Source organism: Entelurus aequoreus, linkage group LG18 (assembly GCF_033978785.1).
Source record: "Entelurus aequoreus isolate RoL-2023_Sb linkage group LG18, RoL_Eaeq_v1.1, whole genome shotgun sequence".
NCBI classification, from domain to species: Eukaryota; Metazoa; Chordata; class Actinopteri; order Syngnathiformes; family Syngnathidae; genus Entelurus; species Entelurus aequoreus.
This window is the reverse complement of record NC_084748.1, coordinates 14,831,456-14,851,630: the sequence shown is the minus strand read 5'-3', so window position 1 is coordinate 14,851,630 and position 20,175 is coordinate 14,831,456. Positions and strand designations below refer to the sequence as shown.

The 20,175-nt window shown below is 38.9% G+C and overlaps 1 protein-coding gene across 6 annotated transcripts in view; it reads right to left on the bottom strand.

The window, feature by feature from the left end:
- Positions 1-20,175, bottom strand: part of mad1l1 (mitotic arrest deficient 1 like 1) — a 233,256-nt gene that overhangs the window by 65,361 nt on the left and 147,720 nt on the right. For all 6 annotated transcript variants that reach the window (XM_062026584.1, XM_062026581.1, XM_062026582.1 and 3 more), the window contains 2 exons: positions 14,678-14,894; positions 13,100-13,293 (listed from right to left, as the gene is read on the bottom strand). In XM_062026584.1, coding sequence (XP_061882568.1) covers positions 13,100-13,293; positions 14,678-14,894 — 411 coding nt within the window. The remainder of the gene's footprint in view (positions 1-13,099; positions 13,294-14,677; positions 14,895-20,175) is intronic.

Below are 20,175 nucleotides of genomic sequence, written 5' to 3'. Positions count from 1 at the left end.
TTTCTTGCAAGGTAGTCAGCAGAGTATCTCTCCCACGCTGGAAAAGAAGACTTTATTGGATTTTCACTGATTTGAATCCAATTTGGAAAGAGAAAACTTGCCGACTCCTTCAAGCAAAAAAAAAAAAGAGTTTAGATCGGTTTACACATCTTGCAACATTGGCATGGCAAGTTGGCTGGAGGTAGCCTCTTAACAAACTGGGCTTAGAAGCGGGTCGTGACCTGTGACGACCTGCCCCTCGCTACGTCTCGTATCAGCGGCGCTTGCCCTGCAACGCGAGTTAAGAGTCTTTACGAAAAACGGAGTCTGATGTCAGAGAGGTGTGAACATGACTTTAGAGGGGAAGTAAGTGCTTTGGACTTCCAGCATTAAAGCACAATAGGGGTTCTTTGCAGTGTGGCAAACTAAATGATCCTGCTGCCATGATCTCCGAAAATAAAATTAGTCAGCTCAGCCCAACAGTGAAAGAAATACAGTGGCGAGTGCCAAATCAGATACAGCCAAACCTGTCTATAGCAGCCACTCAAGGGAAACAGCAAAAGTGGCCACAATAGACAGGTGACTACTATACAGTATGCTGGTTGCAACATTAAGGAAAAAAGCTAAACATTTGCAGCAAGTTTATCCTGCTTGTATTCCATCACATGACTCCTTCCCGAAAGTAAAAACCATAGGTGGTCAATAGAGATGTCCGATAATATCGGACTGCTGATATTATCGGCCGATAAATGCTTTAAAATGTAATATCGGAAATTACCGGTATCGTTTTCAAAATTGTCGGTATCGGTTTCAAAAAGTACAATTTATGACTTTTTAATACACCGCTGTGTACACGGACTAAGGGAGAAGTACAGAGCGCCAATAAACCTTAAAGTCACTGCCTTTGCGTGCCGGCCCAGTCACATAATATCTACGGCGTTTCACACACGCAAGTGAATGCAAAGCATACTTGATCAACAGCCATACAGGTCACACTGAGGGTAGCTGTATAAACAACTTTAACACTGTTACAAATATGCGCCACACTGTGAACCGACACCAAACAAGAATGACAAACACATTTCGGGAGAACATCCGCACCGTAACACAACATAACAAATACCCAGAACCCCTTGCAGCACTAACTCTTCCGGGACGCTACAATATACACCCCCCGCCTACCTCAACCTCCGCATGCTCTCTCAGGGAGAGCATGTCCCAAATTCCAAGCTGCTGTTTTGAGGCATGTTAAAAAAAATAATGCACTTTGTGACTTCAATAACAAATATGGCAGTGCCATGTTGGCATTTTTTTCCATAACTTGAGTTGATTTATTTTGGAAAACCTTGTTACGTTGTTTAATGCATCCAGCGGGGCATCGCAACAAAATTAGGCATAATAATGTGTTAATTCCACGACTGTATATATCTGTATCAGTTGATATCGGAATTGGTAATTAAGAGTTGGACAATATCGGGATATCGGCAATAAAGCCATTATCGGACATCTCTAATATATATATATATATATATATATATATATATATATATATATATATATATATATATATATATATATATATATATATATATATATATATATATATATATCGGCCCCCAGACACATTTTTTCCTCTAAATTTGGCCCCCCGAGGGGAAAATAATTGCCCAGGGCTGTGCTAGCAGTTTGAGGGGTTTGTTGTTGTAAAATTTTTAAATCTGAGCAATTTTTACCTTGTTCCCTTAGGTACGGACCGTGATTATGGCGACCTGTTATATGCCTAATAAAGGGGAATAAACAGCATGAGGAGGACCGTGGCAGTGGGAGGTTAAACAGCTTATAACGCCACATGAGGGGGGGATTTGGGTGCCTTTCGCTTAACGGGCACATTAGTGGGATTATCTGGCAGCCTTGTTGCGGAGGTGAATACCATTTGCAATCCTATTTGTAATAACTTCCATCCCTCCCGGATCGTCCCCCTCCCCAACCCTTTCCTCGGCCATTTATCCCCGCAATTAGTCCACTCTATATTCCGGCAGCCCAGATTACACTCGCAGGCGTTTCAGGAGCGAGTGTGTGCGTGTGAGAATGTGGTATTCCGTTAGAGGAACACACCTCGCCGCTCCCGCAGGCCACCAGGCGTGTTGTCATACTCAGTAAGAGTACAAGGAACATCCTGAATACTAAAACTGTTGGCAGCAGCGTGTGTGTGTGTGTGTGTTTAAGTGTGTGTGTGTTGTGACTTGAATTGGAGTGAGCGCATTTGAGTGTGACAATGTACACTGTGATGCTTTATGATTCTTGTGTGTGTTTGCATATGCGTGTGTGTGTTTGGACTCTGAGGTTAATAAAAATCGACAGTGAATTATCGCTCCTGGCAGGGTCGCAGGTGGATTGGAGGGAGCGGATTGGACACGCCGGCTCAACGCGTGCAGACATACTCTTCTTTTTCCTCCGCCGTCTTCTTGTCGCACTCGAGCAGGGCGCCAGTGACCGGCGCTCCCTCCAAAACGCGACAATTAATCCAGGGAGATAATATGGCGGCGGGGTGGCTGCTCGCTAGCGGGCCCTTATCTTGGCGAGCACAACACAGTGATTAGCCTCGACGCACTCGTCAGAACAGACGGGGGAGAAGCACACGAGGCGAGGAGGGGCAACGGAGGGCAAGTAGGAAGAGAAGTCGAGGCTGCAGTGAGCGCGTGGAAAAGAATATGGAAAATAACGTGACCTACAGTAAGCGCAGTGCAGGTCAAGTACAAAGTGTTTCACTCTGCAAAAGTCGAGGGCTTCACACTTCAAACGAGCTCGTTTCATGAAATACCTATTTTGCATGCAAGGTCATATTAATCAGTCGCATCTCACTGAATACTTTTTAAAAGTGTATTCATGTTCTAAAAACAAAGTAAAAAATCCACCGATATGGTTTTTCAGTGCCGATACCGATTACTTGTAGTCAAGGAGGCCGATAACCGATATTTGGAGCCGATACTCATTAGCTGTAGAAGTTATTTAAACATGAATATTATACGTCAGTTAACTTCTGAACAAGGCTTTAAAGGGGAACTGCACTTTTTTGGGGAATTTTGCCTATCGTTTGCAATCATTATGAGAGACAAGAAGACAAAAAAGTTGTTGGTTTTTTTGCATTCTAACACAATGGTTCTTAACCTGGGTTCGATCAAACCCTAGGCAGTGTTTCCCACACATTCATTTTTTTGTGGCGGCCCGCCACGAAAGAATTACGTCCGCCACAAATAAATTTTTAAAAAATAAAAATAAAAACTTTTTTTTTTTTTGGTCCTGTCCAGCTTCTCAGGCAAATCATATAGTTGATGTAGATGCCCATATAGGCTGTTCAGATTTACTTTACAAAAGAGAAGTGTAGGATACTTCTCTTGTTGCCTTATTTGTATTTGACCACTACTGTTTTCTGTTTATTTGTTACTGACTGTGGCAGGACACCTCTGCCTCTGTTTCACTTTATGTTGCTGGTAAATAATATGGTTGTAGTAGTAGGCTAAAGTTAAATTATTTAGTATGCACTAATTAAAGGCCGAAGTATATCACTGATATGCTCCCACTATATAAGCCCTCTAGATCACTAAGATCTTCTGAGACCAATCTGTTAGCGGTTCCAAGAGTAAACTCAAATCAAGGGAGAGCATCATTCAGTCACTATGCAACAAATAGCTGGAATAAACTTCCTGAAGATGTCAGACTTTCCCCAACTCTGACTACTTTTAAAACTAGACTGAAGACTTTTATGTTCACCTTAGCTTTCAGCTAAATATTTTAATCTTTTAACTTTTAACGTCCGCACTGTTTTTATTTTTATTGTCTGCATTTTAATTTTGCTTTTATTTTCTCTCATTTCACTTTGTTGTCTGTGAAGCACTTTGAGTCTGCCTTGTGTATGAAAAGCCCTATACAAATAAAGTTGCCTTGCCTTGCCTAAAGGGGCAGAGCTTTAAGAGACATTTTAGCTTTTATATTTTATAAGATATATTTTTTGTAAGAACCACAATTAATAAATATATTTCAGTGAATAACTTATTGTTCAAATCTGTATATAAATATTTACATAAAGTGTTGTAATTATATTGTAAAATGGATGGATGGATGGACGTTTAAAACAAAACTGTTATTATTAACTAGTAAGTATACATTTTTTGAGCCTTTTTAGAGAAAATCATATCATTGTAGTAAATTGTGCAAATTACTCGATGATGTCATGGTGAACACGCCCACAGCCACGCCCCCACCGCCACAGGTATCTTGGCAGTTTATGGGAAACACTGCTAGGGGTTCGGCGGAGGTCAAGACACACCCGACTCATCGTGTAAATAAAAACTTCTCCCTATCGGCGTATTACGGATACGGCAAGTCACACTGATTTGCAGGTGTGTAATTTGTTGTGAGTTTTTGCACTGTGTTGGTTTTGTTATTTGAACAAAGTGATGTTCATGCACGGTTCATTTTGTGCACCAGTAAAAAAACATGGCAACACTTTAGTATAGGGAACATATTCACCATTAATTAGTTGCTTATTAACATGCAAATTAGTAACATATTGGCTCTTAACTAGTCATTATTAAGTACTTATTAATGCCTTATTCGGCATGGCCTTATTATAACCCTAACCCTCTGACCCTAACCCCAACCCTAACCTTAACCAAATAACTCTAAATTAAGTCTTTGTTACTTAGAATATGTTCCCTATACTAAAGTGTTACCAAAAACATAACTTTGTGTTGAGTTTGAAAAAAAAACAACATTTTATTTTTCACTAAAGAAGGGTTCGGTGAATGCGCATATGAAACTGGTGGGGTTCGGTACCTCCAACAAGGTTAAGAACCACTGTTCTAACATATAAAAATTGGCTCGTTCTTGGGCTACCAATGCAGATCTGACCAGATCAGATCTTAGATCTGACCAATCTAAGTCTATAAGCACAAACTGATGAAGCCTACTCGGATGAAAGGTGAAACGTCCTTTAAGACAAACCAAACAGTCCAGTTGCAATCGATTGAAAGCACTGAGATAGAGGCAAATATATAAGCGATCCAAAAAATATATATTTAAAATGGGATGGAGTGGATTTACACACTCTTAAGGGGGATTTTTTTGAAAGATTTAAACCATTTATCATTACCAAGAGGGCATGCTTGCTACTACTTCACTTTGATAATTACGGTATTTAGAGAAGAAAAGATTGGAGGCACATCATGTCTTTACATCTGAGGGGTCCACAAATTAAGCATTCATTCGTAAAAGACAAAGTTGGACTTTTTCGTGCATTGCTAAATAACATATTTGATTGACATAACGAGTGCCGTGCTGCTGTGATCGTGACGCTAATGAGAAAAAGGATACGTTTGTTTGCAGTTGATTTCCTGCTACAAATATTAGTCTCTATTAGGTCTGCAGTTGTTTTTATGCTGTGAACTTCATATTGTGTCTCATTATTGAGCTATAGATTTCCCTGTTGTTCAGCAATGTTTGCTAGTGATATCAAGATTCAGTATATGCTGTTGAGCCTACCAGAGATTTATTCTTCTACTTTATTAATACTATGAAGGATATTTTCTTGATGCTAACAAATATCTATAACAATCATGTGGTCATCCGTGTAGAATGAAACACTTGGCTTCCCAGCACAACAACTAAGCTTTTAGTATCTGTTATTAAAAACAAAAAAGAAAATAGGGTGGTTTGAACTAACAAATAAAATATGTATTACTAAGTGTTAACATGACGTTAGTTTATTTGCACAAGCATTATTTTTATGCGTAGCAACAACAAAAGAACACAAACTAATGCGATCTCTTGCATTATACTTACATTTAGTTCTGCTCTCTAACACTACTAATATATAGAGAATAAACTTGATCGCATCACAGAAAGTTTTGTCAAACAAACATTTTACAAAGTGATCACTGCGGACACAAGCATGGTCTGATTGTATTCCACAAGATGATACAAGTGATATTTTTTAACAGTCATTTCCTTTGATGCACTTCTGTTTTTCCCCTGACTTTTTTACCTTAATGAACCACTTAATTCAGATTCCTATCTCTCTATTTGAACGATTGAAACACCCAAGAACAGAAAAACAATACGGCATTATCTGCTCAAACTCTACACTCACTGTCACTTGTTTTCATGCTACGCTCAAGCTGCTTGACCATCATGTGAATTGAGCCGCAAAGGAGAAAAACGGGTGCAACGTTATATCCAACCCAGCAATAGCACTATAAATAAAATGTATACAATTTAGTGTTGCCAATCAACCTATCCCCAGGTGCATGTCTTTGGAGGTGGGAGGAAGCCGCAGTACCCGGAGGGAACCCACACAGTCACGGGGAGAACATGTAAACTCCACACAGAAAGACCCCTAGCCCAGGGATCGAACCCAGGACCTTCGTATTGAGAGGCATACGCGCCAACCCCTGTCCACCGTGCTGCCCGGAGATCAGGTTGTAAAAACAAAAAGAGAGAAAGCCTCTCAAGTTGCGACTGTTGTTTGTACATTGATGTTACATGGATGATGTCGTTCACAACAACACAAGCAGATGACATGTGTTGTGGGTGTATGGATTGGTCTTGCTAGTTTTAGCTTCGTAGTTTGGTCGCTGTTTCAAGTGACCGTATCGACATTGTTAAGTTCAGGACGGGGCGGTTGAGTGTGTCGGGGATGAAAGAGCAGTACAGGACAAATACATTTCCCAAACAAATGTTTATTCTCCTCACAATGACAACATTTCACTCAGATTTACACTACCGTCCAAAAGTTTGGGGTCACCCAAACAATTTTGTGGAATAGCCTTCATTTCTAAGAACAAGAATAGACTGTCGAGTTTCAGATGAAAGTTCTCTTTTTCTGGCCATTTTGAGCGTTTAATTGACCCCACAAATGTGATGCTCCAGAAACTCAATCTGCTCAAAGGAAGGTCAGTTTTGTAGCTTCTGTAACGAGCTAAACTGTTTTCAGATGTGTGAACATGATTGCACAAGGGTTTTCTAATCATCAATTAGCCTTCTGAGCCAATGAGCAAACACATTGTACCATTAGAACACTGGAGTGATAGTTGCTGGAAATGGGCCTCTATACACCTATGTAGATATTGCACCAAAAACCAGACATTTGCAGCTAGAATAGTCATTTACCACATTAGCAATGTATAGAGTGTATTTTTTTTTAAAGTTAAGACTAGTTTAAAGTTATCTTCATTGAAAAGTACAGTGCTTTTCCTTCAAAAATAAGGACATTTCAATGTGACCCCAAACTTTTGAACGGTAGTGTATGTCAATTTCCCTGATATTATTTTTGCTTTAATCAGCAGATTCTATTTTATTGGCCAATTATGTGACTCCATCCACAGTTACTTCAACACGAAAATCATATGCCTTATGTCTTTTATTGAATTTAGTGATTATTGATTATGCATATTAGTGTTGTGTCAAAGAAATAGTAGCAACTATGGTGAGAGCCCAAACTTCTAGAAGACGTACTTTTTTTCACTTACACGTTCACTCATCCGTTTCACTTGCAAGCACGTTGCACGGCCCATTAATCCTTTAATTTCAATTATTATATTTTCATGATCGCGAGAAGCCATATTTTGATTTAAAAAATTGAATTATTTGTCCAGCCCTACATAAGGTGCCCACTCAAAGAGCGCATGGGAAACTGCTATCCGTTTATCGGGGCCCTCCTGACAATGCCCAGTCATCACTTTCTACTCGGCAACTCACCCCACCCCCACACGCACAGAAAAAAAAAAAGTGTTTTCTGTTGCTGTCGTGTTGCTGCACGAGCGAGTCGGGCACCAGAGCAGTAACGTGGCGTAATGGTGCATAAATGTGAATGGTGGCGGTTGCTGCTCGCAAGGTCAGAGTCTACCTCTGGCATTTGGCTACTCACACACTCACGCTATCATTTACGTGTGTGTCACCATAGCTCGGCCATAGCTGTGTCAACTAGCGAAAAAAAGAAAAGTAAGGGACAGCAGTGGAGGACGTCCTTCTTCATATTGACCAGACTTTAATCAAAATGTGCAACATGGTGTAAAAAGAGCTTATATATGGATGTTTATGATGATATGTTTACGTATTGCACATACTCTCTAAACCAGTGTTTTTCAACCGGTGTGCCGTGAGATATTGTCTGATGTGCCGTGGGAAATTATGCAACTTCACCTAATTGGTCCAAATTTTTTTTTTGCAAATCAATAATTATAATCTGCAAATAATGTGCCGTTGCTTAGTGTCTGTGCTGTGTAGAACTCGGCAGGGTAACCACATAGTACTCCATGTCAGTAGGTGGCAGCAGGTAGTTAATTGCTTTGTAAAAGTCAGAATGTGTCGGGTGAGACGAGGATGGTTTGTTGTGATCCCAATATGCAGACCACAGCGGGAGGCAGTGTGCAGGTAAAAAAGTGTGAACAAAAGGGAAAGGAGAAGGCAATGGCTATGCAAAACGAAAGTAAAACTGAACTCGCTACAAAGTAAACAGAAACAGAATGCTGGACGACAGCAAAAACTTACGGCGTTGACAAAGTACATCCATACATGACATATCAATCAACAATGTCCACACAAAGAAGGATAGCAACAACTTAAATAGCCTTGCTTGCTAACACAAAGCAGGTGTGGGGAATACCGCTCAAAGGAAGACATGAAACTGCTACAGGAAAACACCAACAAAACAGGAAGGGCCACCAAAATAACCACGCAAGACAATAACTAAAGCACAGGAAAAAACCAACAAACTCAAAATAAGACACGACGACCTGGTGGAGTATAATTTTTTAACGTTTTCTGCTGGTGGTGTGCCTCCGTATTTTTAAATGAAAAAAATGTGCCTTGCCTCAAAAAAGGTTGAAAAACACTGGTCTAAACAAGGAGTGTCCAAAGTGTGGCCCGAAGACCCAGTTTTGTTGGAACAGTGCAAATGTAAGAAAAAAAGGAAAACTATCTAAACGTAATGAAGAAAAGGCAGACATTTTCTAACTAATAGTTAATATATTTAGTCACCTATAACACAAAGCTGAAACAAAGTTGTGTCTTTCGATACATACAGTATATCTGTTTTTAAAATAAAAATGCAGCCCTTGGTGGAAAAAGTTTAGGCACCCCTGGCCTAAAATATTAGAAGTCTTTGAAAAAAATAAATAAATAAAATTTTAAAAAAATAAAATAAAAATAGAAAAATATTTTTTCTTAACTATTTAGGTAATTTAAAAAATAAAATAATACCAACTTGTGAATTAGTTAACTTGAAAAATTACAACAATAATAAACACTGTTAAACCTGTAACTAACATTTATATGTTATTTTTGACACTTTGGGTTATGCAGTTACATAATTGTATTAGCATTATTATTATTCTATTCTTACAGAGGGAAAAAACAACAGTAAAAATGTAAGAAAAAAAAGAAAACAATTCTGAATAATGAGAAAAGTAATAATTAATAATATACTAGTCACCTATAACACAAAGCTGACACAAATAATTGTCGTTGAATATTCACAATATGTTTTTAGCATTTTTTTTTTTAAATAAAAAAATATCAAAATAGCCCCTGCATACTTTGATTTTTCAGTATGTTGCCCTTGGTGGACGTAACTGCACTTTTTGTCCATATAAATAAAAAATAGTGTGTTCATATATGAGATTTAGTCTTGAACATAGAGCTGCATGATTATGGGCAAATTAATAATTAAGATGTTTTTTAATCAATAGTGCAATCGGGAATATTAATGAGGATTATTCATTATGTTTGGTAAAACTGTGTTGGATTGTGAACATAATGTCTAATAAGGCTATAAACATTATCCACATATTTAAAGGCAAATATTTGTCTTCATGTTCATTAATAGTATCAACATGTCAGCCTTTGCACATTACATGACGCCTTCATCTCTATGTTTATATTTCAAAAGAGAGAAGTATTTTTTTTAAGTTATGCACAATTACATGTGCATGCTATATTGGGACAGATCCATTAAGAGTTTGAGCTGAAATATGTCGTATGGGAATTAACTAAACACAATAACACATTAACAAAGTGCTATGTCACATGAATGTTTTTTTAAAGTAAAATGAACAAATCCACAACATGTAAAAACATGGTGTTTACTTTTTGATATCAATATTAAAAAACAAAACGGTTTGACTAATGAAGATAAAGTCTGATAAACAAGCTTTGCTCTTCTCCAACAACACTGCGTTTCAGGGCAACAGTTTAGCCAACAAAAATAAATACAAGTGATACCTCTCACATAGGGCTGGGCGATATATCGATGTATGCAATATATCGCGGGTTTGTTTCTGTGTGATATAGAAAATGACTATATCGTGATATTCGAGTATACGTTCTCATGCAGTTGCTTTTAGCTGCTGGCATTACACTACAGGCTCTTCCCACTCCTTCTTGTGTCTCCTTCTTACAGACAGCAAGCGCACCTTCTACATGCGGCACATACTGTCACGTCATACGTCACATACGTATACGCCTTCGCGGAGCAGAGAGGTAGCAGCATGGGTAACGTTAGCTGTGGTGCGAGTGGTAATACAAAAGAAAGAAGGTGCGAATCTGGTAACAAATTAAGGAAGAATTAATTCCCAAGAAAAATAGCAGGAGGTCCATCGTCTGGCGGTGGTTTGGCTTCAAGTGGGAATATGTCGAACAGACAACCGTAATTTGTCAAGTGTGGGGCAAAAGCGTTTCTACAAAGTAGCATTACTGCTAATATGTAGCATCATTTGAAAAGTCACCTGCTAGAAAGATGAAGAGTGCTTACTCCGCATGTCAACATCTCCGGCCGGTGCCACACCAACAAAATGCCGAGGCAAACATTTCCAGATCAACACCGTATGAAAAAAAGAGTCGACAACAAAAGGAGATAATGTCCGCAGGAACCTACCACATAGTGAAGGACGAACACTATTTGATTTCCTATTATGCAGCTCATTTTTATTTGACACTTATTGAAATATCTTGAGCGACATCATGTTTTTAAACTATTGTAGAGGCGTTCTGTACAAAAAGTGCACTTTTTTAATTTTTTTAATTTTTTTATAATGTCCTGCCCAGCTTCTCGGGCAAATCATATAGCAGATGTAGATGCCCATATCGGCTGTTCAGATTTACTTTACAAAAGAGAAGTGTAGGATACTTCTCTTGTTGCCTTACTTGTATTTTGACTTTATTAAATGTATTTATATTATCATTTGGTGCAGCCAAAAAGTGCACTTTAATTTAGTGTTGTTTTGATATGTCATCTTAGTGACATCATGCACAAAAGTGCACTAATAGCTTGTTTTAAAATGTCTCTGACATTCTTGCACTTTCTGTTTTGAAATGACATGAATGTTTGTGCCACTGCTTGATAACTGTTTAATAAATACACTTTTGGTAAATTGACTTAGTTGTGATTTCCCTCTCTGCCTGAAAGTTTAAAATGAGCATATATTAATGCAGTATGAACAAGAATGTTTTAATGTAGACACATAGAATCATCATACTGCTGTGATTATATGTATCAAGTGTTAATTCAAGGCTAAGGCAAAATATCGAGATATATATATCGTGTATCGCGATATGGCCTAAAAATATCGATATTAAAAAAAGGCCATATCGCCCAGCCCTACTCTCACTTCGAATGCACAATCTTCACAGCCTGTGTTAATTTCGAAGAGATGACAAAACATTTTAGTTAGTATTGATGTTATTTGAACACTGAAACAGTTAGCAGCTAAATAAAGGAGGAGTGAACATCCCAGTCAACAAACTAAAGACTTAATAAACATTTTGCGGCAACGTTCCCGACACATCGCCTGCTGCATGTTTCCTCACCTCATTACCTCTCAGTCACAGCAGGATGCTGTGTTGAGAAAATGAAACCAACATCTCCTCCACAGAGATGCGTGGGACAAGTGTGCCTGTCTCCATTATTGTCCACACCTGTCGTCATCTAATAGCCGCAGTGCTCTTGAACGCACGCCGAGACTCCACAACAATGAAGCGAGGGAAAATGTATTTAAATGAAGCGCTCAGATTCGTTTGTCTGAGAGGAACTCTGCAGAGCAAAGTCTGTAGTTGCTTTCCGCCATGTTTCAAGCCTAACGACGTTAGTGCGCATGCGCCGGCCCTGCGATGACTCTGTTTCCAGGAAGTAAGCAGTGTTGCCTAAAATGCATTAATAAATGCAATTTTCAGCATTCATTCTCCGCTGTTGCCTTTTCGAGGATAAAGTAGTGTAAATTTCTAACTTGTAACTGTCAGTAAATTCGCTATGGAAGCCCTAAAAACTACCGGTGTAGTAGGTTTACATAATTCACCCACAGAACTTTACTTAGCTCCATCTTTTGACAATTCTCCGACTCCGGTCCTTGCACGCTACACCACTGCAACAAAGATGACGGGGAGAAGACGCTGTCGAAGTGGAGCCACGTATGTAAGCCCACAAAACGGCGCATCCTGAAACGACGGTCAGAAAGTGACTTGAAGATGGTCTATTAAACGATCTATGCAACATTTTGACAAAATAACCATCATTACATGTTATGTAGACCACAAGGAAGTGTTTTGCATTTAGAAAAAAATCATATGACCCCTTTAATGCGCCTTATAATCCGGTGCGCCCTATGGTCTTTGACTGTCAGAAAGTGACTTGAAGATGGTCTATTAAACGATCTATGCAACATTTTGACAAAAGAACCATCATTGCATGTTATGTAGACCACAAGGAAGTGTTTTGCATTTAGAAAAAAATCATGATATGACTAATGCGCCTTATAATCCGGTGCGCCCTATGGTCTTTGACTGTCAGAAAGTGACTTGAAGATGGTCTATTAAACAATTTATGCAACATTTTGACCAAAGAACCATCATTACATGTTATGTAGACCACAAGGAAGTGTTTTGCAGTTAGAAAAAAATCATGATATGACCCCTTTAAAGCGCCTTATAATCTGGTGCGCCCTATGGTCTTTGACTTTTCCTTATGTGGCCCTTGGTGGAAATAGTTTGGACACACTTGCTCTGACCCAACATAGTAGACCAGAGGTGTGTTCATGCGCCCTGCAGCAGATTCAAAGGAAATACTGCAAACCTTTTGGAAGACCAACCAGTCCTCCATGTGCTCGGCGTAGACCGAGGTCAGTCGGTACTGGTTCTCGATGGGGATGTCGATCTGGTAGCCGGTCAGGATGTAGCAGACGGTGCGGAACTCCTGGATCTTCTTCTGGAACACTTCCTTCAGCCGCTGGTTCCTCAGCTCGGAACTTTCGATCTGCTTTTGCAAATCTGGAAAATAATGGAATAATAGGAACTTTTTTTTTTTTTTTTTTAAAGCATAGCATCGATACCAAGGGTGGTATCAGTATCAGATTAATATTAGTGTGATGAAATTAATATGTTTCAGTTGATTTCTACTTTTATTTTCCCAAATCTCCTGCTGGCCCCACTATGGACTGGACTCTCACACTATTATGTTAGATCCACTATGGGCTGGACTCTCACACTATTATGTTAGATCCACTATGGACTGGACTCTCACACTATTATGTTAGATCCACTATGGACTGGACTCTCACACTATTATGGTAGATCCACTATGGACAGGACACTCACACTGTTATGTTAGATCCACTATGGACTGGACTCTCACACTATTATGTTAGATCCACTATGTGCTGGACTCTCACACTATTATGTTAGATCCACTATGGACTGGACTCTCACACTATTATGTTAGATCCACTATGGACTGGACTCTCACACTATTATGGTAGATCCACTATGGACAGGACACTCACACTGTTATGTTAGATCCACTATGGACTGGACTCTCACACTATTATGTTAGATCCACTATGGACTGGACTCTCACACTATTATGCTAGATCCACTCGACGTCCATTGCACCGGTCGCCCAGGGGTGGGGTCCCCACATCTGCGGTCCCCTCCGCTCCCCTACCTGATCTGAACCAAAATTGATCCCCAGCAACTTTCCGAAGCATCAAACAGGTTTATATGTGGTTATAGTGTATATATATTTTCTCATTCTGTTTTGCACACTCTTGGAGTCAACATGTGCCTAGTCATGTACATAGTGTATAAACCCCCCCTATTTTTTGTATATATTGTTTTTCAAATCACCTGAAATGTATCAATTTTTTAACGTAATTTTTTATATACATGTTACAGGTTATATATCTTTTATTATTGAATGTATCAAATGTGATGAATATTTAATGGGCTACAATGGAAACAAGCATTTTGGCTTTTTGTGCCATCCATTTGCCTTTTTACAGCATTACATGGATTCAATTCTTCAAGATGTCAATAAACTTCTCAATCAATCAATCAAAATCCAAGGTTTCTCATTGTCATCCCATTGGGTTGAGTTTTTTCTTGCCCTGATGTGGGATCTGAGCCGAAGATGTCATTGTGGCTTGTGCAGCCCTTTGAGAGACTCGTGATTTAGGGCTATATAAGTAAACTTTGATTGATTGAAATACCTTTTCGTTGTATTGTTCATACTGTAAATATTTGTATATTTACCAGACTAACACGCACAACTCGATTGCAGTCCTCTAGGATTTACACTGGATAAATCCTACGCGACAAACCTGTTGCAGTGTATATAAAACATCATCTTCATTGTATCGTACGGCTTACGACGTACCCAGCACCTCCTTGGGCGGAGGCAAACTCAGCTCGGCCGAGTGCAAGATGGCGTCCAGCTGCGAGTGGCCTCCTTCCTGCAGCTTACGCACCACGTCCCTCAGATGCTCCGCCTCCTGGCGAAGAGACTCGATCTCCTGCTGCCGCTCCTGCTTGCCCACGGAGGTGGGGTTCATCTTCAGGTGGAGGACTTGGGTCTTGACCGGGTCATAGTCGCCCTGAGACAGAAGAGAGGAATAATAAAGAAATAAGCTGTTTGTACATTCTATTAGCAAGTTGGGCTAAACCAGTGTTTTTCAACCACTGTGCCGCGGCACACCAGTGGGCCGTGAGATACAGTCTGGTGTGCTGTGGGAGATTATGTAATTTCACCTATTTGGGTTAAAAATATTTTTTGCAAACCAGTAATTATAGCCTGCAAATGATGTGTTGTTGTTGAGTGTCTGTGCTGTCTAGAGCTCGGCAGAGTAACCGTGTAATACTCTTCCATATTAGTAGGTGGCAGCCGGTAGCTAATTGCTTTGTAGATGTCGGAAACAGCGGGAGACAGTGTGCAGGTAAAAAGGTGTCTAATGCTTAAACCAAAAATAAACAAAAGATGAGTGCCCCTAAGAAAAGGCATTGAAGCTTAGGGAAGGCTACGCAGAACGGAACTAAAACTGAACTGGCTGCAAAGTAAACAAAAACAGAATGTTGGACGACAGCAAAGACTTACTGTGGAGCAAAGACGGCGTCCAAAATGTACATCCGAACATGACATGACAATCAACAATGTCCCCACAAAGAAGGATAAAAACAACTGAAATATTCTTGATTGCTAAAACAAAGTAGATGCGGGAAATATCGCTCAAAGGAAGACATGAAACTGCAACAGGAATATACCAACAAAAGAGAAAAAGCCACCAAAATAGGAGCGCAAGACAAGGTTATGCTTTGAATTCATATCCAACAATTGTGACAAAGATTTTTTACTGTCAACTGCGTTTCGTTTTTTAATTATTTCTGCTGGTGGTGTGCCTCCGTATTTTTTCAACGCAAAAAATGTGCCTTGGCTCCAAAAAGGTTGAAAAACACTGGGCTAAACGACTGATATGTTTTACTGACTATTCTGTGTGTTATTTACTCAGCCTTGATTATTTAAATCAACATGATTAACCTTGCACAAGCTCAAAAGACACGGTTAGAACAATTCAAAATGTTAGCTCTGCATTCATCTTTGGTAGACTGAATGCAATCATATTTCACCTGTGTTCAACTCAAAATGCACTCAAGTCCAAGGAGACATCACTAAACATAAAACTGATATCCGTACAAAAAAACGTCATTTAAAAAGAGATGCGTCATGAAACATTATAGACTCTGTTGACAGGATCAACAGTAAGATCATCTGTTCCCGTGATGCTGGTCCACTGTTCATTTCTAAAGTTGTTTTTATCATTCCAAATAAAAACAATCTGTTCCGGTGTCAGCTGTGATTTGTGCTGCAAATGTGCCCGTCGCTTCTCCTGTTTTAACGTTAGTAAGTGTCACATAAGTGTTAAAAGAAGTTAACCACTGTTCATCTAAAGACCTACAAAGAATATAAAGCATTTGGTCATAACTTATTTATAACAAGGCGCTAATTAAAAAGGTGATAGCCTCACCATACTTGCCAACCTTGAGACCTCCGATATCGGGAGGTGGGGGCGGGGCGTGGTTGGGGGTGGGGCGTGGTTGGGGGCATGGTTAAGAGGGGAATATATTTAAGCTAGAATTCACCAACTCAAGTATTTCATATATATATATATATATATATATATATATATATATATATATATATATATATATATATATATATATATATATATATATATATACATATATATATACACATATAAATATGTATATATATATATATATATATATATGTATGAAATACTTGACTTTCAGTGAATTCTAGCTATATATATACACTACCGTTCAAAAGTTTGGAGTCACATTGAAACGTCCTTATTTTTGAAGGAAAAGCACTGTACTTTTCAATGAAGATAACTTTAAACTAGTCTTAACTTTAAAGAAATACACTCTATACATTGCTAATGTGGTAAATGACTATTCTAGCTGCAAATGTCTGGTTTTGGTGCAATATCTACATAGGTGTATAGAGGCCCATTTCCAGCAACTATCACTCCAGTGTTCTAATGGTACAATGTGTTTGCTCATTGGCTCAGAAGGCTAATTGATGATTAGAAAACCCTTGTGCAATCATGTTCACACATCTGAAAACAGTTTAGCTCGTTACAGAAGCTACAAAACTGACCTTCCTTTGAGCAGATTGAGTTTCTGGAGCATCACATTTGTGGGGTCAATTAAACGCTCAAAATGGCCAGAAAAAGAGAACTTTCATCTGAAACTCGACAGTCTATTCTTGTTCTTAGAAATGAAGGCTATTCCACAAAATTGTTTGGGTGACCCCAAACTTTTGAACGGTAGTGTGTATATATATATATATATATATATATATATATATATATATATATATATATATATATATATATATATATATATATATATATATATATATATATATATATATTTTATTATACATGTAAATAAAATAAATACTTGAATTTCAGTGTTCTGGAGGCTATCCAGTAGATGGCAGGATTGTCCTGTTTAAGAGTGTCACAACATTGCTGTTTACGGCAGACGAACTGCTTTACAGTAGACTAAACGTGACTGCTGTGGTTGTGTGTTGTTACCGCGCTGGGAGGACGTTAATGAAACTGCCTAACAATAAACCCACATAAGAAACCAAGAACTCGCCCTTGATCATTCTACAGTTATGACGTCATTGGGCAGGCAAGCTGTTTATATTGTGGGAAAGCGGACGTGAGAACAGGCTCTCCCCACTCAGGTCCGCATTGAGCTGGAGGGGGCGTGGCCTCCAGCTCCGGCTGAATACCGGGAGGTTATCGGGAGAGGCGCTGAATACCGGGAGTCTCCCGGTAAAAACGGGAGGGTTGGCAAGTATGAGCCTCACACATCTCATTTTGGAACATTCTCAATTGTCATCCAAGCATAAAATGAAGTTAATTTCTGTTTATTGCCGCTTTTCAATTATTTCTTCTGAACGAGGAAAAATGGAAGAAAAATAGTTCAACTTACAAGGAATAGCTTTATCTGCATTGTTTTAGAATCAGCTTTATTTGCCCAGTAATTGTAAGTAGATGTATTAGTTCTGGAAATGTTTATTATTGTAGCAATATGGTTGTTCAAGTTAAGGATGTTTGTGATTTCTGATCGTTTGTGAGGGCCCATAGTGACTTTTGTGTGTGTGCAACTTTTGGCAGAGCAGCGCATACAGCACAGTTTAGCCAGTTGTTTGCCTTGTCATGCTTGTTTGATATAGTCCTGTATAGCACTTTATATTGTGTTCAAAGCCAAGTGTACAAACCTGTACTAAAATATGGACTTTTGTAGAGGCCAGAACCCATTATTCATGTTTAAATTGTTTCTTATGCAGAAATGTTTTCCATCATACAAACTTTTCAATTTGCGAACCTTTTTCAAGAACCAATTATGTTTGTCATTTTTTTCTAAATGTATTTTCCTAAGTTTGTTAGCCAGCGAATTAAAAGACACATGAACATTTTATTGTAATTTTAGTCAAGACACACAACTAAATTATCGTAGCAGCTTTGTTAGATGAGAGTATAACATATGCAATGAATACATAAGACTGTGAATAAAAATATTCACAAACGGAAGAAAACCATGTCAAATGACTAACATCCTTTATTACCATCGACATGTGCCAGCTAGTTTCAGTTTGTCGACCATTTTTCTGCCAAAAAAACCGGGGTCGTACTTTAACAAACTCCTCCTACGGACTTTGACAGAATGAGCCGCTGTTAAAATGACAGATACTACACATACGCAATGGAAAATTGCGGACAAATTTTGCCTACGCCATAAGAAGTGGGCATGGCATGGGGCCAAATTTTTATCTGGCGGTTCACCATACAACACGAAACGCTAATAACTCGGCTCCACAAGTTCAGATCTTGATCCTAATTGGTAGAAATGATGATGATGACACCCGGAAGTGCTTGATGGGTCAGTACCTGCTCATATCCATACGTAGTGGGCGGAGCCTGGCGGCAAAAACTGCCCCTCGCCATCACCAATCACATTGTCATGTCTGCAATTTAGCTGATCAGGGGCATATACTGAAGTGATGGGCGATGATAAATTGTGAAAAACTTTTGTTTATCAAGGTTCCTTTTTTTTTTGTCAATCTTGGTTTTTGTTAGTTTGTCCTTTCCCTGATCTTTGTTGGGATCAGAATGATGTTGTCATGAGTTTGTGAAGCCCTTTGAGACATTTGTGATTAAGGGCTTCACAAACAACAGGGTTTCCCCTTAACGTAACTGAATGTGGCGCACCGCCACGGCTAAATCATGGCCGCCACACCTTAAAAATAAGGGCTTTTAACGTGAAAACAAATTAAATTAATTCAATGCATTGTAGCCTCCTGAAGAAGTCACAAGTCTGACGCTCGCTGTTTTTAACTTTTATTGAGAATATTATGATAACAGAGGGCCAATTCCAATAGGTTTTACCTCCCATGCAAACAGTTTTGTATCGGACACAAAACACTTCCCCGTTATCCGCCAATCCGCTCCCAGGCACAGATGGTGTGTTTAACATCAAATCAAATTCACACAAACATAAAAAATGAACACAAGCAGGTCATTACAGTATGGCTATTATTTGCACACTATTGACTAGTGATGCACCGAAATTCTTTAATCACCGAAAACAGCGCTGCTGAAACCGGATGTTGTGATGTAAATGTTGTTTGGAGCGTTGTCAGCATGTCTGTGATGTAGACGTAACCTTAATAAATCCCAGATTTACCCGCAGACCGCCATCTATAGAATGTGCAAATATTAAGAGAGTGGCGGCTTTCAAGGACAGAAAGTCCAGTAGCGCCAAGCAAGTGTGATGTCACGTTCGTTTTTCGTCGGGGACATGGAGGGACAGAAGTAGTCTCTAAACACGAGTACATTCTATAATAGCACCAGAAAAAGATGATAGATTTGTTGCTAGTTGTTTTTAATTAAGAACAATCACTAAAAGTCCATAGACACTAGAACAAATCTCAACAAAGTACATTGTACAAGAAGAAGCAGCAAATGAAATTAGAACAAAACGATACCGTATTTTTCGGACTATAAGTCGCAGTTTTTTTTTTCATAGTTTGGCCGGGTGTGCGATTTATACTCAGGAGCGATTTATGTGTGAAATTATTAACACATTACCGTAAAATATCAAATAATATTATTTAGCTCGTTCACGTGAGAGACTAGACGTATAAGATTTCATGGGATTTAGCGATTAGGAGTGACAGATTGTTTGGTAAACGTATAGCATGTTCTATATGTTATAGTTATTTGAATGACTCTTACCATAATACACTACCGTTCAAAAGTTTGGGGTCACATTGAAATGTCC